We start from the raw sequence: 23,035 nt of genomic DNA on the forward strand, positions 1-23,035 counted from the left end.
ATGGAAAGAAGAAAAACGTATTATGTTTTATCCTATTACTTGGGTGCGGAATATTCTCCTGTAAATCGTATTATTTCTAAGTAATTACCCACAGATATATATTAAATCATGTAGAAATTTTAATTAATATTTGACATGCGAGGCATCTATTGACTTTAGTAACTATGATAACTTCATTGTGTAATGTCGTAGTACTCTGATCTGATGTTGTTTTCTTCCTTCGTCCTTGGTGGATAGGTGTCTCATTGGCAGTTATACCAAAGCTCCTTACTTTCATATTGTTTCTAAAAGATCGACAACCTTGAATACTATAGAGTAATGATACCAACATCCCTGTAAATTATTTGATACGGGTTTGGAAATATTGTTAACTGTCTTAAAAATTGTTTTTTAAAATATGATTCCTAGAAACGCTCATCTTTGACATTAGCGGTAGAAATGACTTACATTGGACATGCTCATAAGGCATTAAGAATAAAATATAATGGCCAGTGGTCAACCATTATTGATTGATTGATATTTGATTACTTAACGTTCTATGTCAAATATTTCATAGATATTCAGAACTAGAAAAAAAATGAACAAAATGATTAGACTCAGGTTGGGAAATGTAGACTGCGACTAGAAAATGTGGATAGATTGGATAATAGCAAGCATGTTGCCTTACAACAGACCTCCTACTGACACATCACAGAGCTGAAATCTCCCAATAAATGGCATTAAATTTAACGTACCCATTCCGACCGCACATGGATTCTTATCTATACACCCCACATAGCAAAACGGACCACCATTTTGATGCTTTTGCTCTATGAAGGAAGTCACTATAATTGATAAAAGCTTTTGGGAGGCGACTCATTCGTGATATGCACCATTCAAAATCGAACCACAAACCATTATACAGTGACCAAAGAAAAAGAAAACCCAAAGGAATGAGTCACCTCATTATGCAAACTTGAAAAAGTAATCAAAGAATAATAAAATTTTATACAAGAATGAATAATTTTCAACCATAAGAATTAAGCTAATGTGTGCTAGGTATAATGAAGATAACACGACTTGAGTTAAAGCAAGAAATTTTGCTCATCTTTGGTTTTCTTCGTTGACTTTTTCGTCGATGTAGCATAAACGCTATTGTTTAAAACGATATGCTGAACTTTGACTAGATGTCTTGAACTATTTTGGTCACTGAGTCATCGCTGTTGTCTTACATAGATTCCCCGGCAATTTAGTTGAAGAAGGTTTGACTTATACATTTTCGTGCAGTATTATCTCATGTTTAACATTTCCCGTTATCTTCACTTTTACACTAAAACGTAATGCAATTTGTAAATATCCCTGATTAATTTAAATAGGGATAATTGACACATGTTGTGTACATAGAACATTGATTTCTGATACATCAGACTGAATAATTTATTTATCATTTTAAATCTTCTGGGGATTTGTACTGATCAATATGTATTATATAGCTTTTAATAATTAATGTTTAAATTATGTGACATGTCACGACCTTGTTAGACCAGTATTTATTAAATTCATATCCAATCAGTTTGGACTTTCCTTGACCTGTTGGTTAATTTTAATATCAAATTGTTGTTTGCTTAAGCTTAGTTCTTCACTGGTCAAAATTCAATTAAGTCATCAGTTTGTCTTTCTTTTCCTCGATTTCGCTATCACGACGTCACGAAAAGATGACCATGTCTGATGACTACTCACAAGAAGAACACTATATTTTTTTTTACAGAAGATGCTCTATATATCGACTTAAAATCAGTGGTTAAACATATTACACGACCGTGACTTACAATGTTAACAGTTCTCGTTTCAAAGCCGATACAGTGATAAAAATATGTGTTATGAAAAAAGGAATCACAGCCATGATAAGAACAACCCTCAGTCATCGGACACACAAGTAAGGATATTTCGAAGATTTAACATCTCTGTTCGAAAAAAAAATCCACCGTATTACTAAATCGATTATATTGAAAAAAGGACGTAATACTTTATTAATTTGGACGGTCTGCAAAAAATGCACGTTGCTTGTCAGGCTTGGAAATTTATAGATTCTTTAAACTTGATAGCAATTGTTTATGATACAAACACGATTAACAATAAACATTTTCAAGAAAAAAATTTAACTAGATTATGCAACAAATTTTTAGAGATAGCAAACATATAAAAATTTTAAACGCGACTTATCTATGAATTGTAATAGTATATGTATTTATAAAGGTTACTCGGGAACTCGTGTACTTGTTTACTTTAAGCACGTGTGTTCAAATCAAAACATGTTTATGTTTAATTTGATTGGACAAACAGTAAGTTATTACCGGTTTAGGTAATATTAATCATGATAACTTCATGCTAGAATTTAAGCGCTAAATTATAGTATTATAGTCTAGAATTGTCATTCGAGGTTCGCTTATCCGACAGTACAGTATCGTTTCCCACCCACCCACCCTTTCAAGACTTCATAGGAAAGTACATAGTATGTTATGTAGTAAAGAGAATATATGATATGTATTACTGTAAAGATTTTGTTCTTCAACTTATAGAATACTTTTCTATTGTAGATTGTGTTTATATGTGATGGCAGCGGTCGATGACAGAAAATTGGACATTTGTGTTTTTATTTGTAATAAAATAAGCTTTCTGTGCTGTCGGGGCGAGCTGATAACCAAATAACGGTGTTGAGTTTTCTTTATAAATGATTTATGTTCGTTTGAAGTATTGAATAAGAACATAAATATACTACTAAATTAACGAGGTCCAATTTGTTAGCCGTCATGACGTAAAAACAACGAATCAAACAATAATCAACTTTATATATAACTAATATATATATGGCAAGCCGTTTTACTATTTATTCCAAATTCAAGATATCTCATATAACATAAGAACAAGAAGAATAAGAATAAGATTATTTATTATTCCAATCAAGGGCCCTTGATGGGCAGCATAACATGTACATATAAAACAATACATCATGATTTGTAACAGAAAAACATTTTTATATATTAAAATGAAACATTAGAAAGTTCAGACAGATGTTATAAGATATCTTATACTTTATAAGATATCTTATAAACTTTAGAAGATATCTTATATACTTTAGAAGATATCTTATAAACTTTAGAAGAAGATATCTTATATACTTTATAATATATCTTCTAAAGTTTATAAGATATCTTCTAAAGTTTATAAGATATCTTATAAAGTATAAGATATCTTATAGACGATGTCGCGGGTACGTTCTAGTTTAAAAGAAATAAAACCACGTCTAATACAGCACAGATTTTATATTAAAGTATAGCATACATAACTTTCTGTAATAGGCTTCACGTTGAACGATAAGAGCCAACAGTTTGCAATGCCAAAGATGTATAAACACACGATGTGCAGCATATTTTACATCAAAGTTCCACAAATCAAATTTGCCGTGTTCGAAATCTTTTGCATTAACTCATTTTTTCTGCGATTGATGCGTATGTCTGAATTACATTAAATATTCATAAGTAATGTCCAAATAAAAAAAACATAACAAAAAATGTGTAGCCAAATGTGTGATTAATAAATTTGAGATGTAATGTATCATATGATATGATTGAATCAAATAACAGGTCGTACCTTGCTGATTTAAATGAAAAACTATGCACATTCGTTGATAGTGCTGGCCCTGCAGTTTAGAAAAAAAACGTGTTTAGAGAATATTACTATACAGTCTTATCCCAGTAGATTTTATTCAACGCTTTACTAATCTATAAAAAATAAATTCTTCAACATGATACATTTCAAACATTTTTAAGGTGGTACCAAACACCTTGACTAAAATTAATTTGGCTCGTTTAAATTTCATAAAATTTTGACAAAATATTTACTTTGACCCTTTGACAAAAATATAAAAAAATTAAAAAACTTGAACCACACACTTTATCGGAAAAAATTCATTGGATATATAGCAGTTTGACAAACACTTATTTTGATCATTGAGAAGCTTAATATTTCCTTAACAATTTTTCATTTTCATTTACTTGTTCATTTGTTGATATATAATGTAACTGTTTTGAGTATATCTATGTATAATTGGCTATGTTGAAAGACACCAAAATGGACCCAACAAGTTATTATAAAACCATCGATGGTCAGCTTTCCTTGAGGAAGTTGGATCCTTTGTTCTGAATAATTCTACGAAAAATTCTACAAATGCATGTTATAAATCATGCTTGTGCCGAGGCAGCTGATAGTTTACAGTTTTATCAAAATGAACCATAAAGGATTGATTTTGAAATCCTAATTTCCAAGTTGTAAGAATCTATATGACGTAAAGCTTAAGATTGACACAAGTTACACAATCTGTTGCTTTAGGGATTACATTTACAATTGATTCAAGGAACACTAGAAGCAATTTGTTGTGAATTGTTCTGTCTCAATCTACACTGGAGTCTTCAGTTAAAAATTTATGTGATTATTCATATGACAGTTCGTTCATCTCTGGTTCTTTTTGTCTTACCATAACTATATTTTGTTGATTTGTTTCTACCTAAAGAGATAGTGCCAATTTCCCTGTAATTGAAGGCTTTTAATAAATCATCTATAAACATGATACGATTGTCGTGTAAAGACCCGGTAGATATAAATTGTACATACACATAATGTATATAGATTTACTCTTTCTTCCGCTTGCGATTATGAAAGATTTTTATTTGACTGTAGAATTTTTTGAAAACTTATTTTACTTCTAAATTATTGTTAGAAAATCCCTAGTGTTTTGCAGTTAAAATGTCGAATGAATTTATTCCGCATTCTTAATTAAATAAAAACAAAAGTATTAAAAAGCCTTAATTTTCATGTTTATTTGGGTGATTACTTTTAATTTTGGCTAGTTTTGGTTTGGGAGGGAAAGGTATTTGCCTTGACTTGTTAATAATGTTTTTGGCTTGTTGAATCTGTCATCTTTTATTATATTTTCATATCAAATACCACAAAACTACAAATTCAATATTGATAATTGCATGACAAAAATAAGAGGGTGTATGAATAAATGTGATTCCGTAAACACTTCGCTCTGCTTGACAACGTTTAAAGGAGTGTATTCAAAACCCGCAAATGTAGCTTTCGAAAAACACAATTCTATAAATTCCACAAGGGGGTTCGATACCTGGTCCATGCACATAATCAACTATCCATCTACATGTACAGTGCCACCAGCTATATCCGCAATTCCACCAATTATATCTGCAACATTGTCAGTTAAACATGGAACTCCGACAACTACATCTACAACTTCGTCAACTACATCTACAACTTCGCCAACTATATCTACAACTTCGTCAACTACATCTACAACTTCGCCAACTATATCTACAACTTCGTCAACTACATCTACAACTTCGTCAACTACATCTTCAACTTTGTCAACTACATCTACAACTTCGCCAACTATATCTACAACTTCGTCAACTACATCTACAACTTCGCCAACTATATCTACAACTTCGTCAACTACATCTACAACTTCGTCAACTACATCTACAACTTCGTCAACTACATCTACAACTTCGCCAACTATATCTACAACTTCACCAACTACATTTACAACTACATCTGTCACCTGTAGTGATGCTAAGTATGTCCACTGCAGTGGTAGTCATATTTGTAGTAATACCATTCTAAAGGCACATTGTCCAGTCACTTGCGGACTTTGTGGTATGTATGTTGCTACTTTTACAGTATTGATTTTAATTTCTTTGCATACTTCCTAATGTTGAATTCAAAGTCTAATAATGAATATGAGGTATGAATTGAGATATGCATGACAATTTATATTAATTGTCATTCGAGTAGTAATCAATAAGACACATTTTTTTTTTGAAAAAATTAAAGGGAAAGGGAATTTCTATGAGTTCGTAATATGCAAAGATCACAAGATCACAAGTAAAACCTTTATTGAATTTCCTTTTAAGGGCATATCAATTATTTTTATGGGAAATATCATATTATGTTATTTCATCTTTTCATGAGAAATATCGCGAAAAATTGCCACAATAAAGAGCAATTTTGCATGAACAATCGCATACTAAATCGTCACGTTACGATTTAGTTCTTTTTCTATACTTTTAAATTAAAAGACATGTCAAATTCAGTATTTAGTCGTTGCTGTGTGATATATCAAATTTAGAGAAAATATATGGACATTACTCTTCAAAAATTATTTTATGCAGTATTAGCATAAATCTTTTATAAAAAAGCAGCAGCAGCAACAACAACCTTCTCTGAAAGAGGAGCACGAAGTTTCTCAGCATCGAGATTTTGTTTTTAATCACCCGTTCACCATGATGGTATCTGGATTGACCTCGTTCGGAAAGGGGTATTTTATGAAAAACATGCTACAACGAGTAAGGCGGATCCGTGCCCAAAAAAAGAGTCGAGTGGTTGTACAAGAGATGGCAACCACTCTATGGAGAACTTCAGAAAACCGTGCTTCCACGAGTGGAATTTTCCCGCGGTATCCCGGTCGATTTAGAAAGCGATGACTTTTTCGATCCCAAGAAGTCAAGAGGAATATGATCATTTTGGATGATCTGTTGTCCACATCGGCTAAAGATTCAAGAATAAGCGATCTATTTACGGAATGCAGTCACCACAGATATGTGTCGGTGGTGGTTTTAAATCGAACTTGTACTTTGGAAAGGACCCTACCCAGAGACGAAACTGTCATTTCCTCGTACTCTTTAACAATCTCATAGTTCATTAACCCTTCATGACCCTAGGACGTCAGATGTATCCGTCTAAGTCGGACTTCTTTCTACGGAAATTTGAAGAGGCGACGAGAAGACCATACGGATTCCTTCTGGTTGATCTGAAACCCAGAAGGCAGACTCGTCAAGACTGCGAACTGATGTCTTCAGGCGGGCAAAGGAGTCGTCACCTCTGAAGAAATGGAGGGAACCGATAGTTCCAACACTGAAAGTACAACGTCAGATATAATGGATGATAGAGAGAATCTAATAACTTGTTGAGATTGCGGACTGGTCTTTGCACACTATCAGGGTTTAGAGGACCATAATTGTCGAAAGAAATTGATTCGCTTACCAATGTCTGGAGAAGCACCAGAGGGAGTAACGTCGGTCACCGTTTGCTGTGCAGACGACTTACCAGCCTATGTGAGTGACAGACCTGAAACGTACGTGGTCAACACGGACAACTGTAACCAGGAAGGAACTCATTGGGTGACCTATCATTTTCCTATTTCGGGACCGCCCGAGTTTTTTTACTTCCTAGGAGGAGCACAAGAGACAAACCAGCAACGTTTCAGAAATGTACTCATCGTTAACGGACCCAGTACCGTTTTTTTTCGATGTCAAATTCAACCCGACTATTCGGGAACATGTGGACTATACTGCGCTTATTACGTGAAAATGAGATGTCAGATTATCAAGATGGAAGATGTTTTGAATGAATTTTTATCGGACGACCTAGATGCCAACGACAAAAAACTCTTTGCATTATTTTCATTCTGATATTTTGGAACACAATCGTTCTGCTTTGATGTAATATTGATCATAATAAAACGTTTGCCCATATCATGTTTTTTTTCAGGCATTCCGTATGTGGACAACAACATAAAGACCACCGTATTAGATTCAGACACATCTTCTCATGGATCAGGTGAATATGTGTCGGGAGTGTCATCTACTGGGCGTTTACCAATCAACATAAAGATCAGGGAACGAATAAATTTCTGTCAAAGAGACATGGAAAATGTTTTTCCTCGACTTTGGTTTTTTTCTTCATTAAGATTTAACTCAGCGAGCGAAAAAGATGTATTGAATTTTCATCCATCATGTTTGAGGGATGTAATCACTTAATAAGGGTGAATGATGTCTATGACTCATACAGGGTGTGACCCTTTATAAGGAGATGACGTTACTTTTAGGCTGTGTCATCGGGCAATATCCGGTATGGACTTCCGGTGACGTCACAAGTGGGCGGGGAATGCCTTATAAGGGTCCCTCCTGTCCTCCTTGGGTTTTCGACTTGACTAAAACCAGTCACACTCTACTACTCAAATAGGAAAATGAAGGAAATATTAATGTGAATTAAAACTGGTGGAAATGCAACTAAAAGATATATTAATGCACTGTTTTGTCATGCTAACAGCATGGTTACCGAAACATCTAAAAGGTAGTTAGTCACTCCGGTGGTCTTAAAATCAATCGGAGTGCGCAGTCTATTTTGTAGAAAAAAATCACTATAATTGTATTGTTTGGTTAATAATACACTATGTCTAACTTTCTAAACCAGCTAAATCTACCACTACGGACTGGATCTTGATACCTGGGAGATAGCAATTTAAACAAAAATATGCGAATCTTACAAAAATGTATCCTTTTAACTTTGTTTGGCATAATACGTTGTGCATCTAGTTTGCTAGATCACACAAGAAGGAATGTCAATATTAGCAATATTACGAGTATCTTAATTTTATTTCTAAGTACAAAAGGAAAATATATTTCTGAACAAAGCTGTAAAATCAGTTTTGTAAAACTGTTTCCGTGTATGCCCTTTCAGATTAAGATTTGAACAATTAATTGAATTTATTTAACTCCACATCAAGTTGTGCATAATAATTGATTGATTGCCAGGCCTCTTCCGTTGGAATGTTGTGGATAGTTGTCTCATTGAAAATCATACCTCATGTGTTTTGATTGACAATGACAAAACTGTATAAATCCGTTCCAGACATAAACACAAGATTATGAAACTGGAAACAATGTTTTCATAAAACAAGTGATTATACCAAATTTCATAAATCTCCGATTAAGGTAGATTGGGTCTCTTCCTCCATCTTGAATTTTAAAATAGTAGATAACAATCGGCCTAGATCTTTAATGAAATGTGCAAAGTTCGAGAGTAGTATGTAATTCATGTGTAAGACTTTTCATGTTAATATAGAAAATAATGTATTTTATCATATTTTACGGCAGTATTTTACAAAAAAATAGATTATTTTTGTTTGATTCATTTTGTTTGCCACATAAGGGGAGATAACTCAGATAAAGTAACTTTTATCATAGAATGTGTTGTGAATTTACCTATTTTATTATGTATCAAGAAAACGAGTCCGGTAACCCCATTTTGTCTTTTTCTTATTTGAAAGCATATATTAGAGCTATTTTCTCATATTTCATCTTAAAATCTTATGCTGTAGTTTTCTTTTTATCACAAAAAAATGAGTTTTCCATGCAGAATTACACTATTATACAAAATCTGACAATATTACAACCCGTATCGTGTAAAAAGCCCGGTAACCAATACTGTTTATTACATTTTTGAAAAAAACATGATATAAACTATATTTTGACAAATTATCAAAAAAATCTATGGATTTTATTAAGACGCCTCCCCTCCCCCACCCCCGATCTACCTTAGGTCAAATACGAACAAATGATATAGACTATTACTGAATTTTCATACATTTATATGAAGAGATTATTTTTTTCAAACAAGAAAATATTAATCTATTGACTGATAATTGGTATTCCTCAGTTAATTATGAACGTGTAACTGTATCGGATTCACATATGAAAGGGGCATTCACATTGCAATCCTCAACACCCCACTGATAGCTTTGATCTGGTATTACTCTAATACAGTTCTGTTGTTGCTCCACATTGGTAGGTTCTTCAGGAGACCAGTTAGTCCATTTGAGAGATACTCCTTCGCTTGTTGTAAATGTACCATTGTTTTCAAGATCTATACCATCCATCCAAAACGGAGCTGGAATCACTGATAACAAATAAAAATGAATTTTAATTGTAAGTTTAAACTATTAAACAAATGTCTTCTACAGAAAGCTTGCATGTTGTTATTTCTAATATGCAAGCTGAATTAAGTCTGTCTATGTGAAAAATGTATCTTTTCCCCTTAAAACAGGTATTAGTTTATAATGTTAGTATCTATTTAAGTAAATATGAACAATCATTTTACATGTATTCATTATGTTATATTTTAGTCGTTTGATTACCTCTATCAAAGGTTCTATTAATGTATGTCGCAAGAGCATTCAATGTCAATTCACTGTCAATCAGAATCAATCGATGACCTGCACCTTTACAAGCAGTCAGTGCATTTTGCCAACTGCTTCTGACACTGTTGTATTTGAAGCACTTTCCTGATGCCAATGTAAATCCCTGGGGACAATTCACTAAAATGACAATCAAATAATATCAGTTTCTTTTATAAAATTACTAACTAAATAATGTCTACTTTTCAATAAAACTACATTTGCATCCCTATAAGCTTTAATATTAACAACTATATAAAACATAAAACAAGTGTTTGATCTGAACTTTTTATGTTTCTCTTCTATTTCTAATATTTGTATTTATAAAAATAAGAAGATGTGGCATGATTGCTAATGAAACATCTCTCCACCAGAGATTAAATCACACAGAAGTCAACAACCATGGGTCACCGTACGGATTTGTTCGTATATAAAGAAAAAAAAAATACTATAGAACCTGACTTTTGAATTTATTGTTGATGTGTTCTAGTTCTCAATATGCATGCTATATTTGACAATACATCTCTTGAATTTATTTCCTACAAACTTGTATCATCGATATGATTGATTGGCAATCAAAAGTTACCTAAAATATGGCAAAATCCTCAATTACTCGAGAAATGTCTAAAATTATTACTCTGATAAAGCTTATGAATGACATGACGAAGTTTAAGAAATATTTTAAGATATTAAACGGTAAATATTATTAAATCTAATTAGTTTTGAATACCTTGGCATTCGTCCAATATGCATGTTTGTTGTTCCAAGCTCTCTCCTTGACATCCACTGCTGGTCAAGTGTGGATTTGTACAGTTCCGTGTTCTAGTTTGATTCCCTTGTCCACATTCAACGCTACATTGAGACCAAATAGCCCATTCACTCCAGTTTCCGGTTACTCCTGACAAAATAAATGAATATATATATCCTAAATTGAGGTAAATTATATGGCCTTCCAAATACTGTTTCGATTCCTAACATCACTGAAGAGACATTAATTGTCGAAATCCGGATATGGTGTACAAATTTTTTGCACCTTTTGTTTACGGTATACCATCTTTTCCGCAAGTTTATTGTTTCCTGTTTGGTATTAAATTAATAATTAAGATCCCTTTTGTTACAATTGTGATCCGTTTATTTGGCAATCGCCAATGGCAGTCAGCAGGGTTTAAGAACATTTGTTGTTCGACCTGTTAGTCAAATGCGTTTTGTTAAAATATACTTTTTCACTTTTTTGGTCTTTTGAAAAATGTTGTTTGTGCTTTTTTTAGACCTCTCTACCAAGAAATTTGTTTTACATGCACACGTATAAAAATTGCGGTTTTTATCCAACGCAATCATAGGTTTAAACGTTGTTTTCAATTTAGACTTGTATATATTTTTTTCACGAAGGGTGATGCTAGTTTATTGTTGCTGTTCTTGAGAAGCCCTGTATATGTACAAATTGTATGAATGTCTTCATACGAATGAAAAAAACAAATATGTTAGATGAGGCGAACAGTTGTTTCTATTGAAAGCCGATAGTCTGTTGAAAAATACAGCCACCAATGCAGTTCCCAACGTATGATTTATCCGTTTCTAAAACAAGATAATTGATTCTACTTTTAAGTTTATATTTAGGAATATTTGTGTAAATGATGTCGAAGTCAGATATATTCTTACTAATGTATGAAATTAGGGACGATGCAAGTTTGTTTTTGGAAATGCGTTGAGTATATCAACAGATCATGGGGATTTTTCAGGAGCCACACCTGAATTTTACCGCCTTTTAAACGGTACATTATTTGTGGAAAAAAAGAGGCGAAAGATACTAAAGGGACATTCAAACTCATAAGTCGAAAATAAACTGACAACGTCATGGCTAAAAAAGTACAATTCCTGTGATAAGTCTAATTTGGTAGGTCACATTCGGGGAAAAGGGGACGGGATTGTAGTTACAACAATTGAAACATATCCGTCGTCATCTGTGTCATCCATAACGGTCAACCAACTCGTGATGGCGTCCGGAAAATTTACGAAGGGATAATTTCAACTTAAGCACATGTAACTTTTGGTTTAATAACTAATTTGTGTGGTTGTAAGTAATTCAAGAAATGGTTTCGTTGGGCATCTTGGTTGACCCAACTAGTTGAGAATCCTGTAAAGTGACAAACAAAATAAAACCGACCTTCATATTGCATAGCCTTTAGTTTTCTATGAAGTGGTTTCTGGACATGTACGTCTCTCCGTTCTTTTTCGTTTTTTGCCATGTAGGTGTCAGGTTTTCTTTGACTTATGAATTTGAATGTCCCCTGGGTATCTTTAGCCTATTTGTTAACTGTCTCAACAATAAACAATATTTACTCTATTGGAAATAATTTTGTTATTATAACGGAACTATAAACTGTCACATAGCTAGCTAAAAAACATGTTTAACCCACCATATTTTCCCGTCTGTTGGTTGATATAGTCGAGCGTTTGATTTAGTCAGGCTTTATGGACTTCCACCTGATTGAATTTACCTTGAGGGTCGGTATTTTTGTTAATACTTTTCTATTATGATAGTCGTTATAGTACATGTTTGATTTTTTACTGAATTGTCAATACCTAATTCCTTCATCAAGTTGTTTATACACTGTACAATTAGATGTAAACACAAAAAGTGTATTGTGTGCGGCCTTACAACATACAATTGTCATTGAGGTTAGATAGATGTAAAGCCTCATTTATTGCTTATGTGAAGATGTTGCATATGTGTTAACCGATCTGGTTTTGTTATTTATAATCTTTTTAAACGAAACCACTCCTTTATTTAACCCATTCGAGAATATTTCCGTCTCATTTTTTTTATTGTCTTGTATAATCCTCGGAGGAGTCCAGTTTAGTTTTAAAATTCTGTTGATAATTTATGGAATTAAGCTCACGATAAATCAATTCGTATACAGGTTTTGTTGAAAATTGTATGCAAGACATGAGTGGCAAAAAGATTCTAAATGAGAGGGGGAATTCCATACGTGGAATCAGGAGGTTGTCAAAGCCAAGATTCTGAAGCAAGTCCTATAGTTGCAAATGGTGTCGTATGTTAGAATAAGAAATTATTGAAACGGACTGATCTTTATGATTTGATTTTTTTTCCAAAATATTAAACTTAAACGTAAACGAATGAATTCATAAGGATATATCAAAATAATAAAATTAAAAATATAGGAAAGCACTCAAGCAATTAAACGCCCACCAAAACAACTTCCTTGACAAGGTACGTCTTCTTGAGTCCAACGTTCACAGTCAGCACCACCTTGATGTGGAATAGGTTCTATACATGTTCTTCTCCTTGATGTGTTGCCTGCATTTCCGCAGTCGGCGCTGCAGTCACTCCATTCAGCCCAAACTGTCCACCCATCACCAACTGGAAAATAATTGGAAATAAACACATCGATGTGTTCTAGACTAACTGCTGTAATTTTCTTTTTTAATTCAACGTCAAATATATATATCCTATATACAGGACAATATTATTCATACAATTTTGGTGGTGTTTGTGTTGCTCAGTCTTTAGTTTTCTATGTTGTGTTTTGGTGGGGTTCGTGTTGCTCAGTCTTTAGTTTTCTATGTTGTGTTTTGGTGGGGTTCGTGTTGCTCAGTCTTTAGTTTTCTATGTTGTATTTTGGTGTGGTTCGTGTCGCTCAGTCTTTAGTTTTCTATGTTGTGTTTTGGTGGGGTTCGTGTTGCTCAGTCTTTAGTTTTCTATGTTGTGTTTTGGTGGGGTTTGTGTTGCTCAGTCTTTAGTTTTCTATGTTGTGTTTTGGTGGTGTTCGTGTTGCTCAGTCTTTAGTTTTCTATGTTGTATTTTGGTGTGGTTCGTGTCGCTCAGTCTTTAGTTTTCTATGTTGTATTTTGGTGTGGTTCGTGTCGCTCAGTCTTTAGTTTTCTGTGTTGTGTTTTGGTGGTGTTCGTGTTGCTCAGTCTTTAGTTTTCTATGTTGTGTTTTGGTGGGGTTCGTGTTGCTCAGTCTTTAGTTTTCTATGTTGTGTTTTGGTGGTGTTCGTGTTGCTCAATCTTTAGTTTTCTATGTTGTGTTTTGGTGGTGTTCGTGTTGCTCAGTCTTTAGTTTTCTATGTTGTGTTTTGGTGGGGTTCGTGTCGCTCAGTCTTTAGTTTTTAATGTTGTGTTTTGGTGGTGTTCGTGTTGCTCAGTCTTTAGTTTTCTATGTTGTGTTTTGGTGGGGTTCGTGTCGCTCAGTCTTTAGTTTTTTATGTTGTGTTTTGGTGGTGTTCGTGTTGCTCAGTCTTTAGTTTTCTATGTTGTGTTTTGGTGGGGTTCGTGTCGCTCAGTCTTTAGTTTTTTATGTTGTGTTTTGGTGGTGTTCGTGTTGCTCAGTCTTTAGTTTTCTATGTTGTGTTTTGATGGGGTTCGTGATGCTCAGTCTTTAGTTTTCTATGTTGTGTTTTGGTGGGGTTCGTGTTGCTCAGTCTTTAGTTTTCTATGTTGTGTTTTGGTGGGGTTCGTGATGCTCAGTCTTTAGTTTTCTATGTTGTGTTTTGTAAACTGTTATTTGTCACTCTGTCTTTTTATTTTTTAACCATAGCGTTGTCAGTTTATTTTCGACTTATGAGTTTGAATGTCCCTTTGGTATCTTTCGCCTCTCTTTGTTAATTCTGGTCACAACAAGGACAGATTGTGACCTTGACCCATGGTATAGACACTTCTCTATGTTGACCACTAGATGTCTTCTCTGGTTTTGGGGTCATTGTTATTAATTTGCAATCCCAATATCTAATCTTATTCATATACGTTCGTCTTTAAATTAAATTGTACTATTTATAAATACTTAAATATTTGATGAAATATTAAAATAAAATAGTTTGACATTTTGTTTTGTAAGAAATGTATTTCGATATATCATTAATATATTAGTTATTATACATGTATGACTGTAATATCCATTTATGTCGTTTTCAGTTGCCAGGATAACTATGATAAACCATTTTTTGTTTCACATGAGGTTCGTGTGCAATACAAAACTAGAAATACACAAAAACGAAATCTCAATGTCGCAAGCTGTAGCATATTGTAGATGAAGATAAAAAGGATTTTTTAGATCAACATATGATTATATAATTTTGGATGACTTTATTTGATGAAAATTTTGTCAATAAAGGCCATTCCTGGTCTTTGAGATGGTTTATCTTACTCAATATAAAGTTTGCTGTGAATTTTTTTGTCTTTTTTTTTTCATTTTGTCATAATATTGTCTTTCTTTGATTTACATTCTTTATATAGGTATCGTTTACCCTTTCATGTTTAAATTCGAGGATACAGCCTTTAATAACCATTTAATATGCGTGTGTATCAAAAAGGTTTAGGGAATACCTTCATCTTACTTTTAATAGTAAGTACTGATGAAAAAGATAACAATGCAGTAGAACACTTATACATAAAAGTCAGATATTGGATGCGGAAACAAGTTTTTGAAACACATTTAAAAATCCCTTCTACCTTAAGTGAGGTTATTGTATAAATGTTGATTATGATAATTGACTGGGACTTCAGGCAATCTCTCTAATCGCTCATACATGTAAATGAAAAATGCTAAGTAAAACAAAAAAGAACTGCTTATGTTGAAACATTAGAGGAACTGATGTTGAAAATTTGAAAAAGTTGTACGGCGTTCTCGACCTAGCGATATGTTTGAAATTATGCTGAACATAACCAACACCATGTAAGAGTTACCATAAATCTGCATGACCAAAAATGGGAGTAAAAAACTACTTGTCCAACATAAAAAGAGCCTGTGTCGCTTACCTACATCTGCTACAAAGGAACACTTTTTCTATAAAGAGTTATCTGACTATTTCAGTGATGTTGATGTATCTCTTGCTGATCATTTTTGCTATTTAATGTTTTTTTTTATCTATCTTGTAGTATGCAAAAATACAAAATATTGGGAAAAATCGTCATTAAAGGGCAATAACTGCAATAAGAAGTCGTTTGACATTTTTATGTTGATAAACAGAAGCTAAATCTCATCATTCTGAACATTTTAGGCTCGTCAGATCTTATCTAGATTTAGCGGTTTTCAAGATCAAAGAAAAAAAATGCATTTTACTCTTATCTTCTTTTTTTAACTATGTCGGCCATGTATGTCGGCAGGCGGGGATATACGTTTGTTAAACTAGATACCCCAATGATGAATGTGGCCAAGTTTGGTTAAGTTTGGCTGAGTAGTTTTAGATGAGATGATCTTTGTTATAGTTAACAGACTACGTACGACGACGGACACCAAGTGATGGCAAAAACCCACTTTGCCCTTTGAGACAGGTGAGCTAAAGAGGTATTAAGAATCTGGTTTAACTTGTTTTTCAATGTTTTTGTCCGTTTATGATAGAACATCTTTGCTATCTCTGTGAGAAAACAAAATATTTCTATTTACCCAAAGATTAAAGCCCTTTAAAATGAAACTGTTTCTGCGTTGAAAAAGTTAATAACAGAATATATGTGAAATGCATTATGAAATAATAGTATTAAGCAAATTTAGATAAGAACATTGAAAACAAATAAGTACAGATAAAACAAGAAATCCAAATATTTCTTTTTGTATTTTTAAGACCTAAAATTATATGTCTTGTTTTATGGGTGTCTGACACAAATTTCGGATATGTCAGTGGACTTCGTGTCTAATATATATCTTGTCGTAGTTTCATCATGATCAAAATGATAAAAACAAATATTTCCAATGATTCATGTTCAATATTAAAACTATATATGTGTACATCTGCTAGTTTATTGTGTTGTTTTTCTGCTGCTGTTCACGAGGGTAATGTGACGAGGTGATGTTCGAAATAATTATGTAACTGAAAAATCTTGGTAATTTACATAACTGTAGAAATTACTTATTTGTACAATTTTGAAGTAAAGTGGTTAATGAAGTTTTAAAGTTTACGAAAGTAAACAAGAAGCTAATGAAATACGAGCTAACTAAGAAACGTAGAGATAGTCACTAGCTATTCCAGACCGATAGTAAAAACGACCTATACAATTATCATTGATATATCAAGAAAAACAGTTTTCAATAGTATGTCGTAAAATATTTGAAGGTGCCCTAACGATATATTAAAAAGTGTACTATTAGTTACATAGTGTGCTAGTGACCTAATGCGATATATATATGGAGTCAGTAAATTCCATATGGGATGAGAGCGAAGCTCGAATCCCCATATGGAATTTACTGACCCCATATATAGCTCGAATCCCCATATGGAATTTACTGATCCCATATATATCGTATTAGGTCACTAGCACACTGTGTAACGAATTTATCTTACCGACTATCTTAACATGTGGTATTTAGACTAGTGGCATATCAAAGTGATCAAGTCTTCAATACTTAGTATTAAGAACCTACTTCAATTGGTCTATACAAAAACAAATGCCAACAATAACAACTTGTTAGCTTTAAATGTGTTTTATGAATTTATTTCAATCGTTCATCATCAATGTATTCGTCTATTGAAACCTTTCAGATTTTTCCTCAACATCGTGTTGTTTTTAAAAAGGGACGAAACACCACTACTAACCGTGTATTGAAATAAGCCCCGCCTACTAACCTAATATGAAGTATACACGGTCTCCACGCGGTTGCTTTTAACCTATCATATTCCTAGAAATGTATAGGAGGTAAGATAAACAGAAATAATTACCAGAACACAATACAGCTCCTGTACATGTTTGATATTCTTCGTACTCTCCAATACAGTTAGCGCCACCACCTGTCGGAGAAGGATTAGTACATGTCCGGAATCTGGTCTTCATTTGCTCAGTGGTTTCACATGTTTGTGTACAGTTACCCCAACTTCCCCATTGAGACCATTCACCGTCCACTAAAATCAAAAGTGTCAATAGTTAATCATTGTATTCAAGTATGTATCAGGTATATCATATGAACCAGCCGCAAACGATCAAGTTCGACTCGTCAGGTTTCATTCAAGTTGTAAGTTTCTTGTTTAAAGTTATAAATATTCCCCTGACGTTTGAAGCGTTTAGTTCTATTTATCAAACTCACCTAGTCGTAAAATATTCATACTTTACGAGCATTTTTTCTTCAGGTAAAACACACATTTAAGTTTTATAGTAAGCAAAAAAGTATCGCATTTAGAAGCAAGCAAGAAAGACTCTTTGGAAAAGCTTCAAATATATCAACCATACAGTATCCAAATTTTATGGAACATGCATGTATGGAAATATAAGAAAGAAAAGAAGTTAGCAGTATCCTTATACTTCACTTTCCGCTAGATAGATGATGTTCTCTCACTAAATAATTCAAAATTTGGTGACTATGTATGTTGAATGTATCTATCCCATCGAACTTGAGATAAAGAATACAGTTAAGTCAGTCTCATATCTTAACTTACATCAATGGGGGTCGGTTAAAAACAAAACTTTACGACAAAAGAGATGATTTCAGCTTCCCATTTGTAAACTTTCCATATGTAGCAATTTTCCAGCATCGCGTGCGTACGGAGTATATATCTCCCAGTTGATACGATTTTCCACGGCTTTTATTTCCTATCATTATTTCCTTGATGGAGGGTTGCTGCTCACAAGGAAGCTATTAAATCAAGAGTTCCAAGTGGTGAAGTTGAAATCATCGCTTCGTAAATTTTACAGACGCCACCATGATCTTCTTACCCTTCCGGAGCACCTTAGATAATCCCCCAGTTTTTGGTGGGGTTCGTGTTGATCAGTCTTTAGTTTTCTATGTTTTGTTTTGTGTACTGTTGTTTGTCTTTTTTCTTTTTTTGCAATGGCGTTGTCAGTTTATTTTCGACTTATGAGTTTGAATGTCCCTTTGGTATCTTGTGCCTTTCTTTTATATAAATTATCAAAATATTATTGAAATTATATTGTATGGGTAAAATTAACTAACATTGACAAATTCTATCCCAAGAGAGACATACTATATTGCACGTGCTTTCAAGTGCATTTGACATTCTCGACCTCAAATATCTCTGTTTTTGCATATTTAGATTATGAAAATGACTATAACTCTATGTTTACTTAATGAAAATCGTAATTTTCTACGATTCTGCAATTCATACAAATTCCGGGGAAATATTGCACTTTTTTTCAAATCTAAGAATTTTTCTACAAGGAATGTGACGTTTGTTCAACAGTTAAAAATAGTATTGAAGAAACATACAGTATATATACTGTATGCTTCATAAGTACAAACCTGGAGGAATACACCTGTCTTCCGCTCTTGATATCAAATAAGCATAGGCAACTACGCACACCGTTAAACTTCCAATAGATAACCCGCAGAAAAATGCAAAAAATGAACAAAATCTGTTCTTTGGTGGTTTAGTTATAACTTGGATGTGATGAGGAACGACTTTCTTCGATGGCATATCTAAACATGAATGTCTCCTGTATCATAACTTATAAATAAAATTAAGTTATCCTACCTACTCTATGTTTCACTAATTATTATCTAAATGTATGCAGATTTAATGTATTGTTTTGGACCTTTTCAGGTCTACTTTAAACTTATTGATCAGCCCAAAGATCATGAGAACGATGCAAATTCAACATAAACTTAATCATCTAGGTCTACAAAATAACAAAAAAGTTGTGAATAAAATACTTTATGGTGCCTATGTAATTATATTTTATAAGACATGGTTTTACAAGGTGTTATAAGGAACATCAATACAAAGAATAGCTAAAAAATCACACGCGATTCTGAACATTATCTTTTTTTTTTAATTTAAATGAATAAATTAACAATTAACAGTTGTTGGGTATTGATATAGAAGATTTTAAAAGCTTTTTTTTAACCAGCTATTGAAGGTATTGGAATTTTTTTTGAAGATCTTTCTTTTTTTTTTACTTTGTATCAATTTAAAAAAACCTAATCTGTGACTTAATCGCTACTTTCATGTTTGTTACAACGGTTTCACTTCCTTTTCGGTCCTTTTTATAAAATGATTAAGCATAGATGACATTAGGTGGATTAGGCTGTTCTCTTTAGATCCCTCTTGTTCATAAAGCTACTCAGGTATCAAAGTATTCATCCTTAGCTTTTAAAGAGATAAGGCCAATTTCCTCTGAATTTGTGTCATTCACAAAGTATAATATTGCATTTCCTTTTGGAATTTGAATAGTATAGAGCTATATATCATATACTTTGAAAGCATTTCTTTCAACAATGTACAGATTTCTAAAAAAAATCGAAGTGGAATTCAACGCGACATATTGCTGTTGAAGCTTTTTTGATACACAATTGCTTTCACACGTTTTCGTAAAATGTACATCGAAGAAATTGCAATATCAATGTATAAAAACAGTATACAGATAATCTAAGATTAATTTCCAACATTATTTTTGATTTTGAAAAGAATGCTCTTCCAAAACATTTTTGGTAAATACTCAAAATTTTTCGAATATGTCTGTTTTGAGCTATATTTGGGCGTTTATAATTTGATCGTATCTCTACAGATTAGCCATAATACTGTCAGAACCTCATATAAAATAAAATTAAGAAAGGAAACGGGGAATGTGTCATAGAGACAACAACCGAAGTACACACATGAAGTAATGTGAATTTTAGTAAATTCGGAAGATAATTTCAAAATGTCTTTTGTGTAAAATAAATTATGCGAAAATTGCCCGATCTTTTTTTGGGATTGGAGCCTTCCTTATAAAGATTAAGCCAGCAAACTGCTGCGGGCGGAACAAATTCAAAACTGATTTTTTTAATTTGCTTTCACATTGTGTTGATAGGGTATCATCAGTTCAGGTGTTAGTGCTTCGGGAATGTCATGATTTATAATATACTTTTCTGAATTTCTACTTTTATAAATTTATAATACTTTTCTGAATTTCTACTTTTACAAATTTATAAATTGAATTTGAAAACTGTTCCATCTTCCTCAGTAGTCTGGCCTGAGTTACATTTGCTATTCTCTATTGGTCAGTTTTTTGGTCACATAGCTCCTACAGTATGTATTCAAGTATTTATACATCCCTGACTTCCAAGTTGTGCAGTTTTAAAAGTTTATACAAAGTGATCATATTAGAATTAGAGACTTGACACAGTCATATGTTTTCTTGAAATTAAAATGCAACAATACCTACAGATATGCAATGAAGTTCAAACTGTTTATTTGTTATACAATTTGGTAAAACAAATTAGACTGAAAGATAAATGCTATTTTTTTTTATTCATATTATTATTTTACGTCACATGTGTCTAGATTTTCCAGTGAAATTAAACCTCACTACAAATCATTGATGATTCATTTTGGAAAACCACTATGAATAACAACTCAAAATAGGTAACCAATTTTCGCTCATCTTATTATGTGTCACCCCGATCTTAATAAAATTAGGAACTATTATAGGTTAAAGGAATTTATGTAAATTGTGTCTTTTTTGATACATTGTATATATCCCCATTTCCATTCTCAATTTTATAACCATTATTGTCACGTTTGTTTTGATATTTGTTAATAACAGTCCTTAGTTCATCAGAACGATCAGATGGAAATGAACCATCTATATTAACAATAATTAAAATCGTCTCCGTAGACACCAGGAAAACTATTGGATTCGGAAACCGGCATCTGCGACATTAACCAGTACCAACATACCGACATCATCTTCAGTACTTCAGATTGTTAATAACAGACCGGCATTGAAAAGATTATATTGAGAAAACATTGTGAACTTTCCATTTCTATGTAGCATCTTCATATTGAGTATATAGCTCCCAGATGATACAATAATCCAGAGCTTGGATTTCCTATTATGATTTTCTTGATAGATGGTAGTTGCTTACAAGAAAGCTATTGAACATAGATATCCAAGTGGTGATGTTGAAATCAGCCCTTCAAAAATTTTACGGATGCCATCACGAGTTATGGTGCCACATGTGGAGCAGAATCTGCTTACCTTCCGGAGCACCTTAGATCACCCTGGGTTTTTGGGTGGAGTTCGTTATGTTCAGTCTTTAGTTTTTCTATGTTGTGTTTTGTGTACCGTTGATTGTACTTACGTCGTTGCTTGTTTCTTGCCTTGGCATTGTCAGTTTGTTTACGACTTATGAGTTTGAATGTCCTTTTGGTATCTTTAGTTTCTCTTCTTTTACGCTAGTTTTTTTTAGCCTTCCGATATCTTGCTGAAATTTCTTTCATTACTACTTTGTAAAATTTAAATTAGACCTCGAAAAATAATAAACGAATGTCGCTGCATGCTTCAAAGCCTAAATTTCTTTCCCCAAACAACACTCAAAGTGATTCTGGCAACAATAAAAATGTGTGTTCTCTTTTTGAGTCCGTTTATAACTCATTTAACCTAATTTCTATTTTATATCATCAATTTTTGGATCATTACGTATATACTGGCTTTCTGTGTTCGTCGTGTATGGCTGATGAATGAGACAATCGGTCGCATATGAGTGCATTTTTCCCAGTAAGGTCTAGATCACTCACCTGCTGATAGAGCACCTGCTGATATAGCACCATCAGCTGGCGATATGGCACCTTTGTGGTAAACTGGACCCCTGTTGTGTTCACTTATCGCTACACTAACGGTGCGAAGCTTTAGATGGAATGGCGGACCAGTTTACCTTTTTGGTAAATTTGATTTGCCTCCCTTTGCAGAGAATCTAAAATTAAAACATGGGATTGCTAAAAAGAAACATTGACGAGATCTGCGCTTCCACAATCATTTTTAAATTACACATACATCCACAAATGTATTTTTCACAAAAAGATCTAATATGCAACTCTTTTCTTTTCGTTTTTAACCTAATTTAAATTGTTTTGTCAGGATTTATTTGAATTAATATTTTGAAAATGTAAGTATTTTTCATTTGCTTTGTAGTATCTCCTATAGATTTAAATATATTGTATTATGTAAACTATAAGCTACAAGATTTAAATATATTGTATTATGTAAACTATAAGCTAAAAGACTAAAATGTAAATTTCG

The 23,035-nt window shown here is 33.0% G+C and overlaps 1 protein-coding gene across 1 annotated transcript; it reads right to left on the minus strand.

Moving 5' to 3' along the window:
* Positions 1-9,551: 9,551 nt before the first annotated feature.
* LOC127701756 (coadhesin-like) lies at positions 9,552-22,591 on the minus strand. Its single transcript, XM_052205720.1, has 6 exons — positions 22,534-22,591; positions 17,743-17,922; positions 13,281-13,451; positions 10,800-10,967; positions 10,031-10,210; positions 9,552-9,792 (listed from the first exon to the last, which is right to left on the minus strand). The coding sequence occupies exons 2-6, from the start codon at positions 17,852-17,854 to the stop codon at positions 9,557-9,559; spliced, it is 867 nt and encodes a 288-aa protein (XP_052061680.1). The 5' UTR covers positions 17,855-17,922; positions 22,534-22,591; the 3' UTR covers positions 9,552-9,556.
* Positions 22,592-23,035: the final 444 nt, after the last annotated feature.

Source organism: Mytilus californianus, unplaced genomic scaffold, assembly GCF_021869535.1.
Source record: "Mytilus californianus isolate M0D057914Y unplaced genomic scaffold, xbMytCali1.0.p SCAF_5, whole genome shotgun sequence".
NCBI lineage: Eukaryota > Metazoa > Mollusca > Bivalvia > Mytilida > Mytilidae > Mytilus > Mytilus californianus.